The 25308-nt window shown below is 45.1% G+C and overlaps 1 protein-coding gene across 1 annotated transcript; it reads right to left on the bottom strand.

The window, feature by feature from the left end:
* Positions 1 to 296: 296 nt before the first annotated feature.
* PROKR1 (prokineticin receptor 1) lies at positions 297 to 15109 on the bottom strand. The gene is made up of 3 exons (XM_004742096.3): positions 14539 to 15109; positions 11911 to 12559; positions 297 to 3610 (listed from the first exon to the last, which is right to left on the bottom strand). The coding sequence occupies exons 2-3, from the start codon at positions 12393 to 12395 to the stop codon at positions 2914 to 2916; spliced, it is 1182 nt and encodes a 393-aa protein (XP_004742153.1). The 5' UTR covers positions 12396 to 12559; positions 14539 to 15109; the 3' UTR covers positions 297 to 2913.
* Positions 15110 to 25308: the final 10199 nt, after the last annotated feature.

Raw genomic sequence — 25308 nt, 5'->3', positions numbered from 1 at the left:
GGCATAAACAGGTCCTCAGATTTCAAGTCTTGGCATTCAGATGCTAAAAAGCATTAATGGTTTTACCAGAGCAGACTTATAGGAAGAAGACCTAAATCAGTGAAATCTCTTAGGATTTCATAGGACAGAGAAGAAAGGTTTAAAGGCAAAAGGGGTATGAGTTAGTACTGTTCTCACAATTGCTGTGATCATGGAATCAGCCTCTATTCAGTGCTCACTGAAAGCAGCACCACACCGTAACTGAGAAGGGGGTGGGAAAGAGGGGTGAAAATTACAGGCACACTATGGTCCGTGATTATATATGTACCTTTTTTTTATTTTGTTTGATCACAACACAACACTTTCATTCACTGTAAATTCACAAGCAGACACAACATCTAAAAATATTACAGATGGCTCAGCAAGTGAAAAGTTGATACGTTCTAGGCTGAAAAGCAAAAAGAAGTTTGGTTGTCACATAAAAATCTCCTATTTAACCATCAATTCTTGCTTAGAATTTCTAATGGAAAAGGTGAACAGAACAACAAATAATTATGTCCTGTTATTATTTTTTGGTTCAAAGCTAACTTTCCCAATTTTAGAAGGTAACATGTAATTTTATAAGAAATAAGAATTACCTTCCAAGGTATGTTGGATTTGGGCTAATAGTTTAATCAGTTTTTATTCTCTGAGAGTATTCCCATTACACTGTAGAATAAGTCTGCTCGATGGTTAATAGGAAGAAATAAATGAGTTTCTGAATGGGTCTTCCAGGGAAATAAAGTAACTATTAAAAAAATAAACTTGGCTGCCAAAAATCAAGAGTTGACTATATTTGGGGAGGAAACGCCATACGAGTGTCAATTAAATAGCCTTAGAAATGTGTTATTCTAGAATTATTTGAGAGGAAAAGAACACATCTACTCTTTAGGTACACATACTCATGACAGTAAAAAAAGATTGAGATACAGTATCACATTGTCCAGATTCATGCTGGCTGGGAAAAGGCACAGGAACATGGCCAACACTTCCATGATTTCAAAGATAGTCTGATTCTGAAATTCCTAAAACCCTGAGCTCATCTTCTGACTGGAGACACTCTACCACTTCCTGTTACACTTTTACCACCAAATTTCACTGCCTTGTTGTACCAGCATGTGTTAAGAACGTAACACATATAACACGGCTAAAAGAGGTAAAGGACTAATTCACGCAATGATTAATAAAAAGTGGGAGATGGTAAAATTTCTAGATACATAAGCCAAGGTGACAAGTTTTTCCTTGTCAGGCATGTTACACATAGTTATTCGTCCATTCCTTTGATGACTCATGTGGCTGAAGAGTTTACCCACATATTATCTCATTGATTCTTCACAACCCTCTTATCAGGAGCTATCACGGGTATTATCTTTGTCCCCTTGAGAAGCTTTACCAAGGGTCACACAGGGGACAGAGCTGAGGCTGGATCAGATCTTCTGGTTCCATGAGTTCAAATTCCAAAATTTGAAACTCCGAACAATGAAGGTGCGTTAGAAAGTAGGATGAGCCCTCCATAAGTCTGTGGAGTCACTGAATCTCATCAGGCACCAACCACCCATTTGTACGTCCCCATCTTTCTTGGGTGCCCAGGGCCGTACCACCAACCTTCACCATCTGCCACTAGATCACAAAGCTTCATTTACAATGAGGAGTAGAAATATGGCAGGTAATCTGTCCCAAGGGTATATCCATTTTAAAAGAAAAATAAGTCTTAATCCAAAGGATTAATAACTGTGATGGACTTTGGGCACTCATGACAAACACATCTTGCTCTCAAATCGTGACAATGAGGGTGAATGCTGGTGGAAATGGAAAATGGTGGACAGCCATATACATGAGTTGTTGTGTCTACTTTCAGAGATTCTATGCTTCACAAGCATGGATACAAGAGAAGGAAAAGGAGGACTTAAGAAGAAGCCTAAAGGGTCCAAGCCAGTACAACTGAGAGGTAGAAGCAGTATCATCTTTTGACCCAGAAAATCTGAGCTCCTGACCTGAGCTGTGCAGGCTTTCAGAGGTCTGCCATTTGCACTTCTCCCCATGGGATGAGAAGTCCATGGAGCCAAGAGAACATATTTATCCTGAGCCTAAGCCTTCCCTGGGACAAGTCAAGATACCCAGAACCCCTTAATACCTTGACCAAATGGCTTCTAGGGTCTGTGTGGCTTCTCCTGATAATGAGTCTCACTATGTAGGGGCACAGCCATAAGCCCAAGGGGTAGCCATGGATCAGTGCTGGGGAAGAGTGTTTGGACAGAACTTGCCCATGCATATTGTGGTGTCCATGTGCATGCATGTAAGGTTCCTTCCAGTGAAAGTCAGGAACAGAGATGAGAGTAAAGGGATGAGAATAAAGAAGTAGGAGCCTGTTTTGTATTCTTGCTCCAACTCCACAAACATTAGGAGTGAACTCAAGTCTAAGGACAATCCTAGAGATGAGCTACATCAGTACCTGATGAGTAGCTGAGATGGTTAGATAGACCATCCTACAAACACACGTACCACATGTACCACATGTACCACATGTACCACAGTCCTAGATGCCTTAATCCAAAGGAATTGATTGGGTTCCCCTCCGGAGAGCCTCTCATTTCAGGCTTTCTATGCCCCAATATTTTTCTTGGCTTAATCCTTATTTCTTTTTGCCAATTAAATGTTGTCAACATACATAAGTTTCACCAGTGCCTACTCTGCACAGACGAGGCTTTCAGTGAGTGTTGGCCACTGGTGCTGGTATCTAGTCACATCAGGTTTAGAAATGCTGAGTTCCTTGAGCACAGTGTTCGCACCCTCGTCCATGCACTCAAACCAAGTGTTCTTGGTTGATGGTTTGTATCCCAGGACACCGGTCGGTGTCACAAAGGTCTTTGTTTAAACTTTGAAAGGTCCATCAGGTTACTTCAGTCTGATGCAGTCCACCTCCTCGGTGGCCGGTACCCCTGTGGTTTTAAGATCAAGGTCTGCGCTGGACTTACTCCCATTGTAGGAAGACTTCCAATGGAGCAGCATGATCTTCTTGAAGTACTTGAGGGTGTTGTTCTTGACGGTCACGAAGCACAGAGTGTTGATCATGCTGTTGCTCATGGCGATGCACTCGACGACGTAGAAGGCGGTGAGGTAGTGCTTCTCCTTGACAAACACGGCGGGGAAGAAGTCGCGCACGATGGTGAAGCCGTAGAAGGGCGCCCAGCACAGCACGTAGGCGCTGAGGACGCCCATGAGCATGAGCACGGTCTTCCGGCGGCAGCGCAGGCGCTTTCGGATCTGCTCCGTCTGGAAGCCCGGCACCGCCTTGAACCACAGCTCGCGGGAGATCCTGGCATAGCACAGGGTCATGGTGACCACGGGGCCCACGAACTCAACGCCAAAGATGAAGAGGAAGTAGGACTTGTAGTAGATCTGCTGGTCCACCGGCCAGATCTGGCCACAGAAGATCTTCTCTTGGCTCTTGACGATGATGAGGACCGTTTCGGTGGTGAAGTAGGCAGAAGGGATGGCGATGAGGATGGACACCATCCACACCAAGGCAATCAAGCCAGTGGCTGTTTGATACTTCATCCTGGGTCTCAGCGGGTGGACGATGGCCAGATATCTAGACCAAGAACAGAAATAGGGTCAACCACTGCCAGCGGGAATTTCTGGGTGATGGTACTGTTTCGGCAACAACAGAAGGTGCACTTGTGCAGGATAAACAGCTGTGTGGGCTCTCAAGAGAAGCAGGCTGAAGTGCAAACCACAGTTCCGCCCCTTACTGGCTATTGCAAGCTCAGGCAGGTTTTGTTTCATCTCTCCGAATCTCAGTTTTCTTACCTACAAAATTAAGGTTGCTTGTTTGTGCCAAAGTATATGCAATTTTTTTGGCACAGTTTTAAATATGATATATCTGCAATAAAGGGTAACTGTTATTAAATGTAGTAGTAAAGCCTTCCGTTGGTTTCTGGTCTGGCACTATTCCCAGGTCCTTCCTGTTTCCAGGGCCATTCCATCCTAATTACCCCACTGTTTAGAGGTAAAAGGGCCTGATAATTACAAAGAGTTGTCGGGAGAACTCACCCTTTCCAGTGGAAGCAGTGGACAATGTTTGGTCTTTATTCCACATTTTTAAAAATACTGCTCTGTTTGCAAAGGTGAAGGAAGAGCATGTGACCATGTTCCTTATTTTCCAGGTGTAAAAAACGGAACCTGGAGACAGATGAGTGACTCTCTCAAGGTCATATACCACAGGACCCTTGATAGAAAACATTTAGCCCTATCTCATGGCTGATGTGAAAAATCAATTAAGAATATACATTGAATTTTTTTTTTAAACCACAAAGCACCAGACAGTAAAAGATATTGCTTTTGCCCTTTTGCAAAAAACCACACTGCTGTTGCCATAGTGGTCCAGGAAGGGAGAGAGAGCACTTTCTGGGGGATGTGAGTCATTTGTGTGGTATGAAAGCCTCCTTCCCAGAGAGCTCTGGTTTCCTGGAAGACTTTCTGTGTCTGGCAGGGAGTAGAAGTTGAAGAACGAGAAAGATGGAGAGTGAAGTGGGAGGGAATGGCTAAACAACTTTGGAAATAAACACATTCTCACGTGTCCTGGCTTATTCCAGGTAGAGCCAAGAGCAAATGTGAGAGAAGCCTGAAGGAAAGCCAGACTGAGTCTATTTCCTTTGAAACAAATCTCTTTGAGGTCATTGTTCTTGGGATTTTGATTGGAAGAAGTTCATTCCTATGGGTTTTTTTTTTTCCTGATTATGTTCCTGCTGTTTGTGTCCCTCTTCCCCCAAACACAGGCAGCCAACCCCACTGAGTGTCATTTGGAGAGTTCGCTGGAGTGAGATTCCCGCTCTCTTCCAGAGATGACAGATGCAGTTGGATGGGTTGGGTCCACCCTCTGTACACCCAACTGGCTGTTCGACATGCTTGGCCACGGGCAACAGTCCCTGTCACTCTTGCCAGTCTTCCGAGCGCTGAAGGGTGGAATGGGAATATCTATAGGGTATTGGCAACGCTCCTGTCAATGCACACATACGGCCCTTCATAAAGCCTGCAGAGCTCCCACTCTGATGAGTGCATGAAACTCACTCAGACTCATAACAAAGTCTAAGAGTTTGGCACCTTTGCTCTCACTCACTCTCTCCCTCTTTATCTGCCCCATGTTCTGTTGATTATTCTGTTGAAGAATATTGCCATACTTGTTTACTATATGAATTTTCACTAGATAATTCTATTCCTTCCTCTCTCAATGGCAACATCCTAAGTCTTTATGGTATTTCAAGATCAGAGTGTTTTTTTCAATGAATGAGCAGAAGAGGAGTCTGAAGACCAAGAATCTAATTCCAGCTTGGCCACAAACTTGTTATATGAATTTGAGGCATTTTTCTTAGCCCTTAGTGGGCTCAGTTTGCTCCTCTGTAACATGGTAATATCACCTGCCTCGCCAACCTCACAGAGATACTGCGAAGCTCCAGTTAGACACTGTGAGAGAGGGAAACTCTAGGATTCCATAAAAATCTGCCTTTTTGCTCCTTTTCCTGCTTCTATTCTTGCTAGGAACCACACCCCCATTTTACACATGCCTCACAACTCAAAAAGTATATATCCTCCTTGGAAGGGATAAGAAGTCAATGATTTTTTTAGAATAGGTATCTCCTAAGAAAGGACCGGTGAGAATGACCCGATGAAGCCATCAGATGCATATTGTAGAACCCCTGGGCCCTGGTCTTTGTTCTAACCAGTTCCTGGATGCCTGAGAGGACACATATACTAGACCACAGTTCCCACTAAAAAAACTCCAGACCTCAAACAAAAGAGAGATTCCCTCCTTTCCTTTCTGAGTCTCCCACTCTGTCTGTCCCTGCACTCTCCCTAAACCTTCAATAAACGGCTCTCCCTTCGTGCTGGCTCATGTTTGCTTTCTGCCCTGCGTGCAGCCAGGAACCCTTTTGGCTGGTCCTGCGGGACCCCATCAGGGTCCTCAGACCATAAGCTTCAACTGCGCATAAACAACCATAAGCTTCAAATTTACAAGAAATGGTCGGCAGCATAAAATGTATTTTTTTCTGAGCTATTCTGTATATGTAGCAATTTTTTTAACCTTTTATTGGCAAATAGTTTGTTTTCAGGTTCTCTGCTACCTTCTATTTTATTGGATCTATTTATCTTCATGTCAAAATTAATCTTCAGGGTAACCTGTGACTCCCCATCAGATGTTCATCCCATCCTGGCTCTCTGGGCATTCACCCCAACTCCATCCCCAGGGTTAGCATGGGCTGTGCAAGAGGCCCTCCAAATCTATTTACCAAAAGGAAAATCATTAAACTGTTTCACGGATTGCCAGCGGCTTTGGCTCTGCTGGGATCCGAATTCCAGAACTCTAGCACAGTAACACTTGCTTGTGTTTGTAAAGCAGCTTACAATTTACAGAGCATTCTTCTTCTTCTTCTTCTTCTTTTAAGATTTTATTTATTTATGTATGTATTTATTTATTTATTTAAAATTTGACAGAGAAAGAGATCACAAGTAGGCAGAGAAAGGGGGAAGTAGGCTCCCTGCTGAGTAGAGAGCCCGATGAAGGACTCAATCCCAGGACCCTGAGACCATGACCTGATCCGAAGGCAGAGGCTTAACCCACTGAGTCACCCAGGCGCCCCATTACAGAGCATTCTTAAGTCCACTTTCTTATTACATATCCCCAAGTCTATTGAATAGGTAAGAGAACCAAGATGACCATTTCACCGATGAGCAAACTGAGATTCGGTGAAGTTAAATACCTGCCAAAGACCACACAGCTAGATGGCGACAGAACCATGATGCAGACCCATTCATATCTTGCTCCAAGTCCATCTGGGTCTCCAATAAGCCACTTGTCCCCTCCCTTTCCCACTGGAGCAAGCCATACTCCTTCTTCCTACCCTCCTAGCATCCTAGCAGAATCTTAGCACCTTTTTTTTCTCTTTTCTCTCCAACACAGTTGGTTTTTAGCTATTGATGTGCCAAGGAGTTGGGCAACCGGCAGCTACTTTTCTCTTCTTATGAATATCCCATTGGCTTGACCTATGTGTCTACCAATATAATGGCTCAGGTCCAGATTCGCTGAGAACCAACCTTTCACAGAGAACAAAGAATGAAGGCTGCTGGACAAAGAAACATCCAGGCAGGGATTGTTGATGATGTAGGCTGAGTGATTAAGCAAAGAGTATTTGGGCTCCCTCTATCCCCACCCAGGACCCCGTCCCCCAGATCAAACCATGGAAATGGTGGTCGCAGCAGCTTCTAGGCCATTCCGGAGATCATCAGGGAATTCAGAACCTGCTCTTTGGGCCAGTCAGCCCCATCAGTGAGCTCACTGGGGAGCATCTGTGCATCCTGAGACCTAGGATAGGTACTCAAGCCTTAGCTGGCCCCATGCAGACAGAAGAGAAGGGAGGTCAGTGGGCAGGCTGGCTGGCCATTTCCCCCGGGATTCTGGGTAAAGAAGAGAGAATTCCCCAGTGTCCCACATGCTCTGGGATCTATGGATTACACATCAAGGCCAGTGCAGGTGTCTTCACACCCAATAGGGAACCCAGAACTTGGAGGACAGATTCCTCTGATGATCTTTTTCAACTTCCTGCTCCATCAGGTCTGACTACCTATACCTCGGTCTTCTGGAATATGAACCTATCCTTTCTGATCTCAACTTTGCTTCTGTTCCTTGCCCCCCAGGATCCCACAGACCTCCCCAAGGGACCTCATACCTCAAGCATCCCCACCTCGTCTTTTTTTTTTTTTTAAAGATTTTATTTATTTATTTATTTGACAGAGAGAGATTACAGGTAGGTAGAGAGGTTGGCAGAGAGATAGAGAGAGAGAGAGAGAGAGAGGGAGAGGGAAGCAGGCTCCCCGCCGAGCAGAGAGCCCGATGTGGGACTCGATCCCAGGACCCTGAGATCATGACCTGAGCTGAAGGCAGCGGCTTAACCCACTGAGCCACCCAGGTGCCCCCCCACCTCGTCTTTTGCAAAAAATGCACTACCCTCGTGGAAAACCTCTCCTGTCCTTTACTGACTCATTTGTTGAAGGCCATTTAAAAGTCCTCCTCCTCCTCCCCCCGTTTGACTACTCTAATACACAATGATGTCACCCTTCCGTAAACTGCATTTAGAATTTATCCTTTACTTTTACTAAGTGTTAGTTCACCTGGCCCCACCCCTCCCCCTGACAGTAAGCTCCTCCAGAACTCAGTCTTACTTCTTTTGTAACTTTTTGCTGACAGTGAATTCTGAGCACCTAGGACTTTGGTAAAACTTCCCTCTCAGCAACTGAATGAATAGAGTTGTAAAAAGCCATCGTGCCAGTTCTCAAAAAGATTGCAACCTCTTTTAGAAAGCAGGACATCCATGTGTTGTCCTAGCCTGAGACTTAGAAGCCCTCTGGGACTCAATAATCATAATAAAAGGCGAAGGGATTTGAGCTATATTTTGTAGACAATGGAGTTCGTAAAGGTCTTTTGAGTAAGAGAGGGGAGATGTGTAGGAGAGGGAAGATTAATTTAGCTGCAGCCTGGCTTTCTTCCCTCAGGCCACAGGAGCCTTTTCTCTGTTCTTAGAACCCTTCATGTTTGTTCCTGTCTTGGGACCTTTGCACTGATAATGTCCTTTGTGTGGAATGAGTTTTCCCAATCTTCGCAAGACTGGCTTTATTTATTTTATTTTTTTTTTTTCAAAGTTCCCTTCAAATGCCTTCTCCTCAGGGACATTTTCCTGACGAGGTACCTGGAGCAGCAACCACCCTCCGTCACTTTCAATGTCTGTCTTTTTTGTTCAGAACATTTCTGAAATTACCTCTGTTTATTTGCCTGATTGTTATCTCTGGGTAAAAGCTCCACTAAATCGAGGAGCTGTTTTTTTTCTCCTGCACTGTTGTATCCCCAGTGCTTGGACAGGTCTCTGTCACATCGTAGCTTCTCTACAACAATGCGTTGTTTGAATAAATGAGCATTTAGCAAGGGCTGTGAGGAGAGGAGCAGTGGCAGCCCGGCTGAGCCAAGAGACACTGAGCAAAGGAGCCCTAGCCGAAGTGAACAGGGTGTAGGTGGGGAGGTGGGGAAGGGTGAACACTGACCCGTCCTGTAAAGCAAAGGCTTGCTGGAGAAAGGAGGCAAGCGGCTGTGACAAGGGAGCCTTGCTACTGTAGATGTCTGGGAGAGCCATGACACCAACCACAGAAGCAGGAGCTAGAACGTAAGCAGTTCTTTCTGTTCCACTACAGCTTCACAGCTGCATTTCTTAGAAACCTTGCATTATCTTCTTTTGAAAACAATCATTTCAATGAAAATGAATCACTTCAATAGAAAATGTTCATTAGTTTACTTGGTTTTGTTTCATTGTTGTTCCTGGAAGGGTTAATTTAAGGAATTTAAGGATTTATAAATGTATAATTTATAAGGATTTATAATTATAATTTATAATTATAAGGATTTATAATATTTATAAGGATTTATACTTTAAGGAATTATAAGAGCCACTGTTAATTGGCTGCTTTCTCCAGTTTAAGCCTTGTTCCAAACAATTACATATATTACTTGCTTTCATTTTCAAGGCAACCAATCCTTAGGTCTTACTATTACTCCCATTGTACCCATAAGAAAACCAAGGCAGAGAGATCTTTAAGAACTCTCATGGGGCCGGCTGCTAATACCACAGCAGTGGGGGTTTGACTCCTCCACTAACACGACTCCTCCAATTTCATTAAACAAAAATAAAGGCATTTTTATAACTGGAATGTATTTGTTATATAGAGATACATGTGATTTGCCCCAAATTAACCAAATAGAACCTCATCAAATCCTGAACAACACACATGGCCACACAAAAACCCCTGATCAAATCCTGAACAACACACATGGCCACACAAAAATCAATGAGGTCCTGTCCCACGAAACTCAAACTGGAGGGTAAAAACACATACAAATACCTCGAAGCAAAGATCACAAACATCAGTAAAGGAACTTCACACCTTGGAGCAGCCAAGTTCATTGGCCAAGACCCCTGGATGGCCTGTGTAGGCAACAGCGCTTTCCTCCAGTGTTTGGCTTCAAGTCTCTAATCACAACCCCACTGTAAACGCTAGCAGTCCCACGAAGCAAAGCATGTTCTCTTCTTATTGTATCTAAATTATATTACAGAAACTCGCACTGCAAGAGAAATGCCTGCAGGATTTCAGACTGGTATAAAAGTAGGGTACGAATGTGAAAAAAAGCAGTAGATGGAGGTGGACTGGGTGACGCAGATATCATGTCCTATGTGTTCAGGATAACCCGATGCCCCTTAACTTATCCTGGCCTCTGTCACCCTTGAAGCCACTCCTTCCTGCAGTGTGACCCCCTTCAGACAAGTGGGTCCCTACAACCTCAAAAGGATCTTGTCCAGGGATCAGGAGCCTGCCCCAAAGCAGGCATGAACCTACCCACTTCTAGTGGCTGAGAGCACGCTGTCTGCAAAGATGTCCTCCTGGAGTGAAACTGCAGGAAAGGACCCTCTATGCTTTCAGCCTCTGTTTTCAGAAAGGCCAGAGACAAGGTTCCTGGAGTCCCTCCTTGACAGCCCTGAAAGGGGCTAAGGGGCAGATACTCCACTTGACTGTCCCCTTCCTGATTCACCCAGGGTCTGCTCCTGGATGGCTGAAATGCCAAGAAGCTCCAGGATTCCTGTGGAGGACTGTGGCCAACATAGCTCTCTTCAGGGATGATGACTCTGAGCATCTTCTTTCCACAGGTGACAGAGCCGGGGCTGCTTAAGAGGTGAACTCCCTGCCATTCTTCCAGGACAAGGGAGACAAAACCCCAACCCTTAATGCTTTTAAAGCCAGGCTTCTTCTTGAGAACAAGGTTTGAGCCCCTGTTCTGGTAGTGGCCTGTTTCCAGGTTATCCAATGTTTGGGTGTTCTGCCTTTGGGTTCAGAAAACAGGTTCCATCTGCTGTACTCTTCCCCGGAACACTGCCCTGGGATGTCCTGATGGCGAGGGGTAGGCTAAACTCCCCCAGAGCCCTGAGGCCACGAAACTGGGAGGGTGTCTGGGCTCCAGGCTCTCTGGGTTCAGGGAGAGAGACAGACTGTTCAGATCCGAGTACATGGAGGCCCTGACCCTCTGGACTGTACTAAGGTGCTTTGTAAATGAGAGTAAACTTTGGGGAGAGGGGCTTGCAAAGATTGTCCTGTGGGAACAAAAACCACCCTGGTTCTTGAGCACAAGTGATTGTCCTAAATGAGAAGACCAAACACAACAGAAGAAAGATTTGCATAGACGGCTCTTACTGCTTTGATTTCCCATCACTGTAAGCAGGTCTTCTATACCGTTGCATGCAAATGTATGGAAAGGAGCAAACTGATTAATGCAACCAAAAAAAGAAGTATAAGTATGTTATGTAAAAGTATGCTACCTTTTTTGCTTTCTTTTCTTTCTTTCTTTCTTTTTTTTTTTTTCTATGTTGTTTAAAACAAATCATCAATCTTATTTTAAAATCAACTGGTGCTGGGTTGGGGGATTGAGAAAATCTCCCTCAGCTCTCCAAGTTGACTCAAGAGGTACCTGCCTGCAACTTGAATTTGTCCCTCTACACTTCCTCTTACTTGTGGACCTCTAGACCTTGAGCAGATACGTCTAAGAGCATGTCCACAGCAGAGGGATCAAAAGCCTTCCCACCGCTCAACTCTAGGGAGCTCTCCTATCTCTGTCTGCCCACAGCTGGAAAACTAGGACACTCCTTACTATTCAGTCAATGGGCCCACATTCGAACTCCACCCCCACCCCCATGCATCCACACGGACGGGAAATAAAGATCTCTCTTATCAGTCCACAGCTCCTGTAAAGGAAGGGACAATTCCAATGTCCCTTTCCTATTGTCTCTATGCCCCCTTACTCACCTGTCGATGGCGATGGCCAGCAGGGCATTGGTGGAGACATAGAGAGAGACAGTACGCAGGTAGTTGACAGAGGCGCACATGACATGGCCATGCTCCCAGGACAGCTGGCGCACCACATAGTAATCCATCTCAAAGGGGCAGCAGACGATGGCCACCAGGAAATCAGAGATGGCCAGGTTGGCAATGAGCAGGTTGGTAAGGTTGCGCAGTTTCTTGTAGCGGGCCAGAGCAGCAATGAAGACGAAGTTGCCCATGCCACAGACAAGCATTATGCCCACGAGGGCCATACCAATGACAATCTTGGCAGCAAAGAAAGTACGGGAATTGGTCACATCCTCATCTTCATCCAAAGGCATATCATAGTCACCATAGCTGAAGTTGAATGGGAACGGAGCAGCTTGGGCCCCGTGGGAGGCAAGCACAGAAAGGAAGTCGGTGGAGGTGTTGGTGGCATTCTCATCCATGACCCCTGTGGTGATCTCCATCTGGCCAGGTGGTACTCTAAACAACACTGCTTAGAATTCCTCTGAGGTGATGTGTGGGCAGCTGATGTCTTCTCCCCTCTCTGCTTACACTCACTTCTCCTTTAATGAGTCAGAGTATATCTGCCAGCATCCTTGGGGTACAGTATCCGAGCTCCATTCTAAGCCTTTGAGAGACATACAAATAGTTGGCTACACATGTGAGTGGAACTGGCCAAATTTAAAACCATCCTGTAACCCCAGCAGACCCATTAGCCACCTGCTCAGAAGGAACATTAAGTGATGGAGTGGAAATAAAGGAACCAGGGAGAGAAAACAAATGAATGAAAACCACGTACCCACTCATACAGGGAAGACTGCATTGCTGTAGAGAAAACCAGATATTGGTTCAGTTTACTTCGTTTCCACTGATGATCTGAAACACTGCAATTTTGCTCAAGGATCAAAGCTAAGTGTGAGGAAGCTAAAGAGAATGAAAGTGACCTTCTCCAAACTCTACTCCCCCTCCTAACAGCTTGAACTTAGTCTATGTGAAATTGTACAATTCTGTGGCTTCAAAGGAATTATTCTGACTATCATCCATCAGCTGCATATGAGACAACCCTGTCTGCTCCCCTGAGCTGGTCCCCTTCCTCTGGCAGAACACAGCTCTAAGATCCCAGAACCTATCTAGCAGCCCCCTTACCCTCTTCTCCCTGGGTTTCCTGTCCCCACATGCAAGTCCGCTGTGACTCTAGTAGTCAGGCCCAGCATTTGCCAAGGCAGGTCCCCAGGCAGAGGCTGCGGGGTTGAAATCACAGCCTAAATCCCTGAGTGACTTAGAAAGTGGGCTCTGGAGCAAAATCCTTCCTTGACTGGTTGTGTGTCCTGCGGTAAATAGCTTTAACACTCAAGAGTTTCAACATCCTCCAGGCAGCAGATCAATAACATCTGTAAAGCACGGAGCTCCCTAGAGAGGAAGGGTGTTACACCCTAGGACTGCAAAGAATTACTATTGAGTACTCAGGCCTCCTCAGTCAGCCACAAGGAAGGGGAGGGGAATCCTGACCCAGATGACTGCACCACTTAGCACATATTGGGGGGGCGGGTGGGAGGAGGGTTAGTTGCCCTGCTGGGGACCCAAAACCAAGAGGAACCCCTGCCTTCTCTTTGCAGTCCCATTTCTGCCCAAAGCCTGAAACATCAAACCAGGTTGCTGGGATGTAAGGGAGCTGAGGTCCAGAGACAAACGCAAATGTCGGGAACACTGGAGAGGGCAGGCAAGCATGGAAAGCCTGAGGTTCCTGGGTGTGGGAGACACCTAGCTGTTCCTGTATTCTGGAAAAGCTTGCTGTCCATACTCCTTAGTGGTGAGATCTCCAGAGCCTGTCTTTGGGGGACCTCTCTGCTCCCCAATGAGACCCAGCCACCACCGGCCTCTCTCCTCCAACTCCTCACCCCCATTTTTCTCACATTTCTGAGAAATGTGCCATCAGAACTGAGCCATCAGTTCTGTCCCTCTCAGTCCCTGCCCTTTGCCCCGGCAGGTGTGAGCACAACCGAGAGCTGACAGGTCAGAGGGGGCTAAGTCCCGGGGGGCACACAGGTACAGCTGCAATTCTGGTGGGACAGTCTTCATCCCCGGCAGTCCCCATGTCTCTCCGAGGCACGCCCACCTCCCAGGGGTACTCTCCAAGCATACTACCTGGACGGCTCCAAGTCAGGTTTTAAAAACAAAAAGTAATAAAAACTTCTTGGGGCGTGGGGGCTGGAGGGAGTGGTGTTGGGAGATTTAGAACTCCGGGAGAAATTGTCCTGCGATCTCTTCTCCTGTGCTCTTAGCTCAAAGAGCAACCCCATTCCGTTCCCACCCGGGGTGCGCCGGGGCCCTGTCCTTCAGCGCTCGACCCTGGCCAGCCCCTGCAAATCACTGGAAGCCTCTCTGCAGCCCCGGCTGAGAAGCCCTCTGGGGCTTCCAGCTTTTTCCACCAAGTCGCGGAGACTACTCCAAGGGCAGAGGAACGGGGAGGCCGGCTCCGGCGAGGAAATGAGCGCGAAAGCAAGTCTGTTGAAAAGCCTCCTCTGCGCTCAGAAGCCCCTGCACCCGGCGGCCTCCAGTGCCGCGAGGGGTCCTCGGAGCATCTCTCCGCGAGTGCGCGCTCGGTACCTGCGGCATTCCGGCGGGCGGACGAGGTCGCGGCTCTCTCCCCGGGCCCGGGGACACGAACCGCTGCTCCCAGAGGCCCGCAGGGACCCGACCGGTCCCCTCTCTTCCTCCTCTTTTCTGGGCTCACTCCCGACTCCGGCTGGAGTTGCGCTCCCGCCGCCGCCGCAGATCCTCGGAACGCGGGCCCCGAGGCAGGGCCACCCCTAGCCCGGGCCCGCCCCGCACTGGCGGTCCCCGCCCCCGGTGGCCGCGGGGCGCCCTGGGCACCGCCAGCTGATTAGGAGAGGCGTGCTCGGGCAGAGTACGCAGGGCTCCCGGACGTAATGGGGTCCCTGCTCCGGGGAGGTAGCAGCGGGAGGCAGGGCGGGGCTGGGCACGTTAGGGTCTCTGGGCAGGCGCGCGGCTGCGGACCCCGGAGTCCGGCCCGGGCCAGAGTGGCGGGGACGCAGAGAAGGCAGCTGGAGGCGAGGACACCCCGGAGGGAGCCGGGCCCCAAGCGGCGCGCGCTCCCCGCGCTCAGGGTCCGGAACGATGCCGCGGGCAGAATCCGGGGCGCTGGCGCTCAAAGCAGGGCTCAGCGCGGAACCCAGCAAGGAGTACCACCCGCCCGCTGTGCCCGCCCCGGGGCACAGGACTTGTGGACCAGCTCACCTGGTCAGCTCCGGCCGCTAGAGAGGGCGGACACGGCCCGTTTAGCTGGTGGGATTTCAAAGAACCCGGAGGGGCCTCCCCTCTCGCCCACAGCACCGCCCTCGCAGGAGACGCCGGGACCGACCTAAGCCTCGCTTCCTCGGGCAAGCCCAACTGCACACCCGGGTCAGCTTCATCTCAGCAGCTTGCACCTCTGTGTAAAAGAGTCTCAGAGAACTGCTTCCCTGAAAGCAATGAAGTGAGGGCATGGGGACCGTGTGGATGCTGGAAAGAGGGAGGAGCCCCCCGCCCACCCACTTCTGATCAGAAGGCTAGGATGACCAGGGCCAACTTAAAAGAGCACGGATCTCCTTGAAAAGTCTAGATTTCTCAAGCAGTTAAATGTAGAATTACCCTATGATCCAGAAATTTCACTTAAAAAAAGAAAGAAACTCGTAAACTTGTACACCAGTGCTTGTAGCAGTATTATTCACAATAGCCAAAAGATGGAAACAAATGTCTATCAAGTGATGAACCTTTTTTTCTTAATGTGGTATATACATACCTGAGAATATTTTTCATCTTTAAAAAAAAATAATGAAGTATAAGTGTTAGTGAGGATGTGGAGACATTGGAACCCTGGTGTGCTGATGGTGGGGATGTAGAAGGAGACAGCCACTGCGGAAGACAGTATGACAGTTCTTCAAAAGTTAACAAATAGAATCATCGTAGGATGAACAATCTCACTTCTGGATATACACCCAGGATTGTTGAAAGCAGGGTCTCAAATAACTATTCGTACAACTATGTTCATGGCAGCATTATTCACAATAGACAAAAGCTGGAAACCACCCAAGGATGCATCAGTAGATGGAAGGTTAAACAAAATGCATTCAATCAATGGGATATAAGTCAGCCTCCAAAAGGGAGGAAATTATGACATATGACACAATATGGATGAAACTTGAGGACATCATGCTAAGTGAAATAAGCTGTTCACAAAAAGACAAATCCTGTATAATTCTACTTACATGAAGTACCAAGAGTAGTCCAAAGCAAAGAGACAGAAAGGGTGGTTGCCAGTGGATAGAGGATTAAGGGAAGGCGGAGTGACTGTTTAATGGGTACTGAGTTTCAGTTTTGCAAGACGAAAAGAATCCACGTGGTGATGGTTGCATAATAATGTGAATGAGCTTAATTCACTGAATTTTACACTGCAAAATAGTGAAGATAGTAAATATTATGTGTATTTCACCATAGTAAAAAAAGGGAGGGAACAGGAGAGGATTGAAGAATTGATTCATGCTACAATGTGGGTGAATCTTGAAAACATCATGTTAAGTGAAATAACACACACAAAAAAAACAAATATTATATGATTCCACATATATGAAGTAAATAGGCAAATTCATAGAGTCAGGAAGTAGAATGGTATGTAGCAGGGGAGAAGGAATGGGAAGTTATTGTTTAGTGGGTACAGAGTTTCTGTTTGAGGTGAAGAAAAAGTTCTGAAGATGGATACACTTAAAATAGTTAAAATGATCTATAGAATAGCTCAGTCCTCATTAGCAAGGGATCCAAGGTCAATCCTAATTTGACCTCCAGCTGTCCATAATGGAAAGGGAGCTGCTTGGGTTCTGGATCTCTACCTTTCTTGCCACTATCAAACCTCAGGCAAGTCCCATAAATTTCTGGAGCTCCCTTTCCTCATTTACTAAATGAGTTGAGCTTACACTGGAAGTCACTGCCAGGTTCCAATACTTCATGCAGTATCTTCCCCAGGGCCCCTATCCCTTGCTGAACACCTTCCCCTGTCATTCGCACAAAACTCCTGCCATTTGCAAAGATGTCACAATCTCTGAGTCTCATGTCCCCTGGGACATGGAACATGATAGCAGTTTAGAGAATGGTATATGGAATCATCTGCCTCCTTTCCACCTAGCTCTGTACACAGGAGCTGTGTGACCCTGGGCAGAATGGTAACCAAAGCTGAGCTTTCCCATTTGTAAGTTACAGGTGGCAACGTTATTGCATAAGGATGTTGTGAGGATTAAATAAGGTAAAACCCGTTAAGAGCTTGACACAATGCCTGATGCTTAGCAGGCACCTGATAAACGCCAACTGTTACTATCATTCTATGATTCTTTCCCTATCGTGCTCCATGAGATCTTAATCAACCAATTTGCTTTCCACTTTGCACTGTTACCTGAAGAAGGGCTGTGTCTAGTTCATTTTTTTAATCCTTTCTTGCAATATTTCTCAGGCTTGCCTGATGAGAGAATTGTCCAGAGTGCTAGTTAAACAGACTGATTTTCTGGTCCCACCCCAAACCCAGAGAAGGGGCCTAGAAATCTGTATGTTATACCAGCATGCCTGGTGATTCCTATTATCAGATAAATCTGGGAATCCAGGGATCTAGATCAGAGTCGGGCACAAGATAGACAAATCTTGATTTATCATTTCACACAGCATATGTGGGCATTCCATATAGCAAATGTCTTCTTGACTCTATTCATCTCTACTCAAAAATCAAAAACAAAGCACAGAGTTATCTATCGCTACTAAACAAATTACCTTGAAACTCAGCACCAGAAAATGACAAACATGTATTATCTCACAAAGTTTCTCAAGGTTGGGAATCTGGGAATGGCTCAGCTAGGTGGAACTAGGGTCAGGGTCTGTCATGAGATTGGAGTCAAGGTGTCGGTCAGGGCTGCAGTCTCATCTGAAGCCTCCACCGGAGGGAGGATTCACTTCCGAGCTCACTCATGAGGCTGTTGTCAGGTCTCAGTTTTTCCCAGGCTGTTGCTGGAGACTTTGGTTCTTCATCATGTGAGCCTAGCATAGGCTGCCCAAGTGACTTTAGTTGGTAGTTGGTAGTCAACCTCTCCCCACCCAACACCTCTGTTAAATGTCATTCACCACAAACAACAAGGACACTAACCCTGGTGCAATGTGAGAAGGAACCACGCAAGCGTGTGAATACCAAGGGGGGGCAGGGATCACTGGGGACTGATTTGGAGGCCACCTTGGGAACTGGTTACCATTCAAAACTTAGAATTTTCCTTTTTCCCCATCAAAGACCTGATAAGGAATGGTGCCTGAGTTTAATAATGAGGTTAGCCACAATGAAGACATTTTTGAACTTCAGAGTAAGGATAACTTGCATAACCTCTGGAGTTGGAGGGCATAATTGGGATGATTTATCAGGCCAGGACCCCAATGAAAGAAATGAAATAATGGAGGTAGGTACAGTCTAGCAGGTTGTATTGGGAACTCCCTTGGAGAAGTCAATCCTTATGTGCCAAGGACTTCAAGAGATCTCCCTTCCATCTGAAGAGCACATGTCCACCAGTGGCATAATAGTTTGTCTCTAAGACAGAGTTAAACCAGGGCTACCTTAGCTTAGAGCAAAATATAGCACTAAAAAAGTTTAAAAAAAAAAAAAAGGAAGGAATTAAAGAATGAAGAACACAATCTGCAACTTCAGTGGGTGCCTGTGTGTGTGTGTGTGCACACGCGTGTGTGTGATGTGGTAGCTGGTTACATGGTTATGTTCGTGCGTGCGTGTGTGTGTGTGTGTGTGTGTTGTGTTGTTTTTTCAAATTTATAGCGCAAAGGATGCCAACAGCTTGGAAATCCTTCTTACTATTACAATCTACTCCCAGGAGCAGCAGCTGTGTTTTGCCTCATCCTGCCAACAAAAGAAGCCATAGTCTGAGAGAATTTGCCATCTCAGGGACCCCTGGCCAAACAAGATCAGATAACTCATTTAGAAAGCACTTCCTTTGGAGATGTCCTTCACCCTTAAATAACTTCCTTAGTCTACTTTAGATTTCTTTTCTTTCCTATTCCACTAGCAGGAATCATTCAAAAAGTCCTCTGAATTCTCATTTCTTCATCATTTTAATCTATAGTTATATCCTTTGGTTTACATATGAAGTTTTTAATGGACTGGGGTGTTTTTCCGCCATGTAACCCCTGGGATGCTCTAGTAAATACCACATAAGAAATCAGTTCAAGGAGCCCTCAGAATTCATTCAGTGAGCACTCTTAGGTTGAACAAGGAGAAATCAGATGCTGGGGAGGAAGCCCACTAGCCCAATGGAACAGAGAGGGCTGCTTGCAAAGCCCAGACCAAAATCCCCGTCTCCTGAGGTTGGACCCTGCCCTCCGTCTCCAGCAGCCCCACTCCCAGCACCCACTGCTACCTGTCTTCATCTACCCTCTCTCCGTGAATCATGGATCCTTGGTTCTGGTCACAATTCCTCCTGGCTGGCAAATTGACTAAATCAGCTCATTTTCTGCTTTCATCAGATTTGTTCTCTTGGCACACAAGCCCTCCAGTGCCACAAAAAAAAATCAAGGATTCCTGGAAGATACCCAGAGCTGGCTCAGAACTCATCCTGCTTCCTTTTCCAATTACCTCTGCAGCACTCAAGCCAACAGTGTCTGATGGGCTTCCCAAAGCCCATGGTCGTGCGGACTGCTCTCTGCCATTCCTCTCCACTTCCCCAAATCCCTCTGGAGGAGCTGTGAAAAAAGATTCTGATACATACGGAGACATGACGTCATTCTTGATGGAAGCCCAAACACTTCAAAGATCTCAATTCTTTTCTTAATTTCACTGGCTTAATACCATCCCTAACAAATACTTAATGGTTGACCAAAATATCCCTATATTTATCTCAAAGAATAAACAGGTAATAATATATGAGAATTTTTCTTGAAAAAGTAGAGTAATACAGGGAAATTTGACCTACTACTAATAAAATATTATGAAGGTTCAAGGAGACAGCAGCTAGTGAGCTTGAGCATAAAGTGTGCCCGTTCTTGAAATCTGGGTATGTCTTGACAGGAAGTCTGATAACTCAGTGACTCGCCAATAAGGCATATTTCACATAGGGATGGGGCAGGGGAGAGCCGAGGACAAGGATGGAGCTGGTGCCTGGTATCTGCCTCTGATTCTGGTCTTCCTGACTACGCCTGGTGGTGACAGGGCTTCAGGCAATGGGACTCTGAGAAACGGGGGCACAGGTAGTGCTAGCTTGCAGCCCCCAGTACAGGGAGGGAAAGCAGGCCCTTCACGCCTTGTTTGAGAAGTGTGGCCTGGTTCCAAGGCAGTGAGTACCACATGAAATGTCACAATACCCTCATACCCCGTTTTACCTTCTGAAGCCTTGACATGGGTCTTTTCTGTTAACATGGTGTTCTCTCAAGAGAAATAGCACAGCCAGGGCCCAAAAGTCTTTATGAGTGGACATGTTGAGGGGTCAACCAGGAGGGGAAGAATGTGAGAACTTGAATGATAACCGCCCCCACCCCCTGCCCTGCTAGAGACTTCCAGAAATGAAGGTCTGGGATTTTCTGCTTTATGCAGATGGTGGCAAGAGTCAGTTATACATTTATGTGAGTCCACTGTACCCACAAGTTAGGGAATCCTGATGAAACTGGAGTTATAAGAAAACACATGACAAAGGAAGCAGTCCATATCAACTATCTCACCAAGTACAACACTTAAAGATAGTGATTTGATGGTTCACAGCCACTGTCTTACTAATATACCTTATTAATATTCTTGGATACAAAGAGTTCACTTTTGTAGTTTCTTCTAAGGAAAAAAAATTAAAGGAATATTCAAAACAGTGTAAAAAAATAATAAAATGTGAGAAAGATCTCAATTCCAGCAAAATCGAATTAAGTGTCTGTTAGTTTCCTACGGCTGCCATTACAAAATACCTCAGTCTAGATTTCTTAAAATAACAGAAATGCCTTCTCTCACTGTTCCGGAGGCTAAAATCTGAAATTGAGGTGTCGACTGGGCCGGCTCCCTCTGAGAAAGGGAATCCTTCCCTACTTCTCCCCAGCTTCTGCTGGTGGTTGACAACCCTTGGTGTCCTTGGCTTGAAGCTGAGCCACTCCAGTCTCTGACTCTGACTCTCTCCCCCATGACATGCTCCCTGTGTGTTGCCATCTTCATGGGGCCTTTTCCTCTCATAAGGACACTGATTCAGACTGGACTAGGACCCACCCTAATGACCTCATCTTAACTTGATTACATCCACAAAGGCCCTATTTCCAAATAAAATCACATTTGCAGGTACTGGGGGTTCGGATTTCAACCTACCCTTTGGGAGAACACAATTTAACCCATAATAAGCATATTATGATAGGTTTATTTGTGACAGACTACTAGGAAGCTATCAAAAATGGCACTGTGGAATGAATCTATGCTCCTAGAAGTCAGGATGGAAGGGTAAAGGCTACTCTCAGGGAAGGGAGATCGCTGGAAGGTGCCATTTGGAGGGCTTTTGGGTGTCATTAACATTCTTTTTCTTGATGTGGTAGCTGGTTACATGATTATGTTCACTTGGTAAGAATTCGTCCAGCTATACATTTATGAAATGTGCACTTCTCTGAATGTATAGCATGTTTCAGTGAAAAGTTAATTAAGACATAGTGCCGCAAAAGTGCATTGACTGACATGGAAAGATAGTCATGATCTATTACTGAATGAAAAGATGTCAAGTTACAATGCCATATTGCAATATGATTCCATGTGGAGGGAAAATATGTGCATACATCCATAGAAGAAAATATCTGGAGAAACAAAGCAAATTGTTAACATTCAGCTCAGAGTAGAAAGAAAATACAAGTTTTTCCCCCTTTATTTCAATTATTTTTTTTCTAATTTATAAAAAAATGAACCTATATTATTTGTATTATGCTTCACATTTCATAAATGAGAAAAGAGTGAATTAAAAACAATGACTAGGAGATTCAACTACTACAGAAAACTTAATTTAGATCTTTATCTCACACTATATTCTAAAATGCTATATGGAAGGATTAAACAGTTGAATTAAAAAAATTTTAAACTTAAAAAGACTGCTAAAAATTTATCTGATTTTGGACTAGAGAAGGTTTTACTAGGCACAAAAAAAAAAAAAAAAAAAAGCAATCGATGATCTCCCAAAAGAAAAGATGAATAATAGATACTTATATTTATTTCTACATTGAAATTCAAAACACTTGAAAGAAAAATCATAAAAAAAACCCTCAAAGACAAATGCCAAACCAGAGAAAAATATTTATGACGAATGTTGCAAAGAAAAGGTCATGATTCTTAATATATAAAGTATTATTACATTGTCATAAGAAAGAAAACCAGTACTTTAAAGAAATAATGAGAATACACAAATAGGCAATTCTCAAAAAGAAATGTCATCTAAAACCAATGAGATACAGTTTTGCCTATCAAGCCAACATCACAAGCTAAAAATTGAAATTGAATCAGTAGCTTACTTTAAGAATTCAAATAAGCTCTGTAACTTTGGAAGAATCTTGAGCTTTCTGAGATTCCTCAGCCTTTCCTGCATTGTGTCTAGAGGTGCTTTGTAATAAATACCGGTCGATTCTGTTGCTTTCACACAACTGTTTTCTCCTCTTCAGATTTACTTCCGCCTGACATTTACTTGAGCTGCAGCCAGGAGGACAGATGCAGGAACAGGGCCAAGAAGATGATGTCATTCCAAGGAAGGTTAAGTGTCAGAGTACTTTGCTCCCTACACTTAGAGAGAAACCAATAGGACAAGATTAAACTCATGTTATACCTCAAAAATGTGTGGTTAATCTTTTGTATGGTTATTGAATAAGTTATAATATTGTCTTATAGTCAGACCATTTTCAAGGGTGTGTGTGTGTGTGTGTGCGTGCGTGTGTGTGTGTTGTGGGAGTGGGAGACAGGGGATATGCGTGGCAAAGCCCCAGAGGCACTTTACCACCAACCAAAAGCCAGAATGTAGTGACACAGCCGACCTAATGAAAACACACTTAATGTTGATTAACCTAAAGAGCCTTCAGGGAAGGGGCAATGACAAGAAGGGCAAATATCAAGACAAGGGACTAGAACTTTCTATGACATAGGTAAAGTAGAATAGAAGCCATCACTTAGTAAACAAGGTTTGAGAAAAGCTGAACAGGCTCAGACAGAAAAATCACCTTGTACGGCAGCATCTTCTCTTCAACTCCCCGGCCTCTTCGTCAGCCCTCCCAGAAAGATGGCGTCCCCTCATTGTGCTCAGGCATGTGTCTAGAGCTGGCGCTCACCGCACCTGCTCTCTGTATCAACCTCTCTTTCTCCCTCCCCAAACCAAATACTATTCTCAAGAACAAAGGGATATAGATATACACATATACACATTATATATGCATAGCATACATATATTGTTTAATTAGGAATAGTACATGAAATATATATTTCCAGTGCCTTTAAGTTTTGTTTAATCATAAAAGCAATGGGTTGTCATTTAAAAAATGTAAGCATATTAAACAAAAAAATAAAAAATTGTTCACATTTACCTTTATCCCTAATACCATTATTAACAGTTGGATATAGAGACTTTCCTAAATATAAGTGTTTCAAAATAACCTTACACAGAAATCATTAATGTGATAATAGCTTATGTTCATGTACATTTTGACAAATAGGATAGACTGTAAAGTCACAAATGTTCAAAATAGCTGCTTCAGTGTCAGAACATTAGTTAAACATTCTAAGGTGTCCATGGTTTGTTAGCATAGTTTCTATGTATATGTGTCAAAGAAATCAGGTGGAAGGCTGAACAATCCATGCTTTGGTAGAATTCCAAGCTCAAATTATTCCTCCCCCCTCCACTCCCCAGAGCTGATCTCTTGGGAACCCAAGAGGACAAGACAATCACACAGTTACTCTGCATCTCAGTCATACCCAGGCAGGAAATGGATGGGCATTGGGGTAGGTGGCAGGGAGGCACAGAAAGGCCATATGGAAGAGCCAATAGTGGAAGTGAGCTCGTCTTCAAGAGGCAAAATGGTTGTGTGGCCAGACTTCTCCACTGTCCTGATGGTTGGAACAACCATAAGCCTTGTCAGTGTGTGGGAGCCCTCTTCAGTCTTGGTCCCAAAATGAGGAGAGCGAGCAGACCCAGATCCATCCCATATGCTGTAGCCAAGTCCAACGCAGTCCAGCAGCATTTAGCCCAGCCATAGGCACAGACCCATGAGTGAAACATAAATGTTTATGGTTTAAGCTAAGTTTAAAGGTTATTGCACCATTCTTGCAGCAGAGGCTGATTAGTATAGCCTTTAACAGTGTACAAAGTCAAGAAGCATGGAATGCTGGCATATCCAGAGGTTGGATATAGAGACGCCATGTAGCTCAGTGCTTGTATCCGTTTGCTAGGGCTGCTATAACACAGTAACATGAACTGGGTACTCTATAAAACAGAAGTGTATTATCTTGTAGTCTTGGAGCCTGGAAATCCAAGATCAAGGTGTAGTTAGAGTTGGTTCCTCCTGAGAGCCATGAGGAAAGATGGTTCCATGTCTCTCTTCACTTCTGGTGGTTTGCTAGAAGTTGTTGACATTCTTGGGCTTGTAGAAGCATCACCCCAAACTCTGTCTTCATCTTCATGTGGTGGTCTCCTTGTATGCATGTCTGTGCCCCAATGTTTTAATAAGCATGAAATCTTTTAATAAGGATTCCAGTCTTATTGGATGGGGGCCCAGTCTTTCCTAGTATTACTTCATTTTAACTAATTATATTTGCAAAGGGCACATTCTGAGCAACTAGGAATTAGGATTTCAACATATGAATGGGTGGAGGGGGGCACAGTTCAATCCTTAGCAGTGTTTCCTATACTTTGTTCCTTGAATCAGAGAAAGAAAAGAGACCAAACACCATTATGGTGACCTTCTCCCTCTTGCGCCACTGGCCCCTATTGTAATGATTTTGAGAGGAATAAGTTGTTCATGGCATGGTATGTGTTGGAGGCCTATAAGTTCTGGAACCACCATGAGAATCTTGGTATCTGGATATTAGAACATTTCCCCTGTTGCATTCTGCCCTATTAGTGGTCAGTAATTCAAGGAGGTAACCAAAGCAAACACAATAATGAAAATAGCCAGGTAGTGGTAGAAAAAGAAAACAACAAGCATACGCATTCAAATCACCATAAACTTCATTCACTATTACTAAGGCAAAGTTTCCCAGGCATGAAACCTCTGAAGGAAATGAACAGATCAGTGGTAGAGGACACTTCAGCAGTCAAAAAAAGGGATATCAGTATGGTTGTGTAGGAGATTTTCATAATGTGAAAA

Source organism: Mustela putorius, unplaced genomic scaffold (genome assembly GCF_011764305.1).
Source record: "Mustela putorius furo isolate JIRA1106 unplaced genomic scaffold, ASM1176430v1.1 tig00000224_pilon_pilon_pilon, whole genome shotgun sequence".
NCBI classification, from domain to species: Eukaryota; Metazoa; Chordata; class Mammalia; order Carnivora; family Mustelidae; genus Mustela; species Mustela putorius.
Note: the sequence above shows the minus strand (reverse complement) of the source record. Positions and strands in the feature narration are given on the sequence as shown.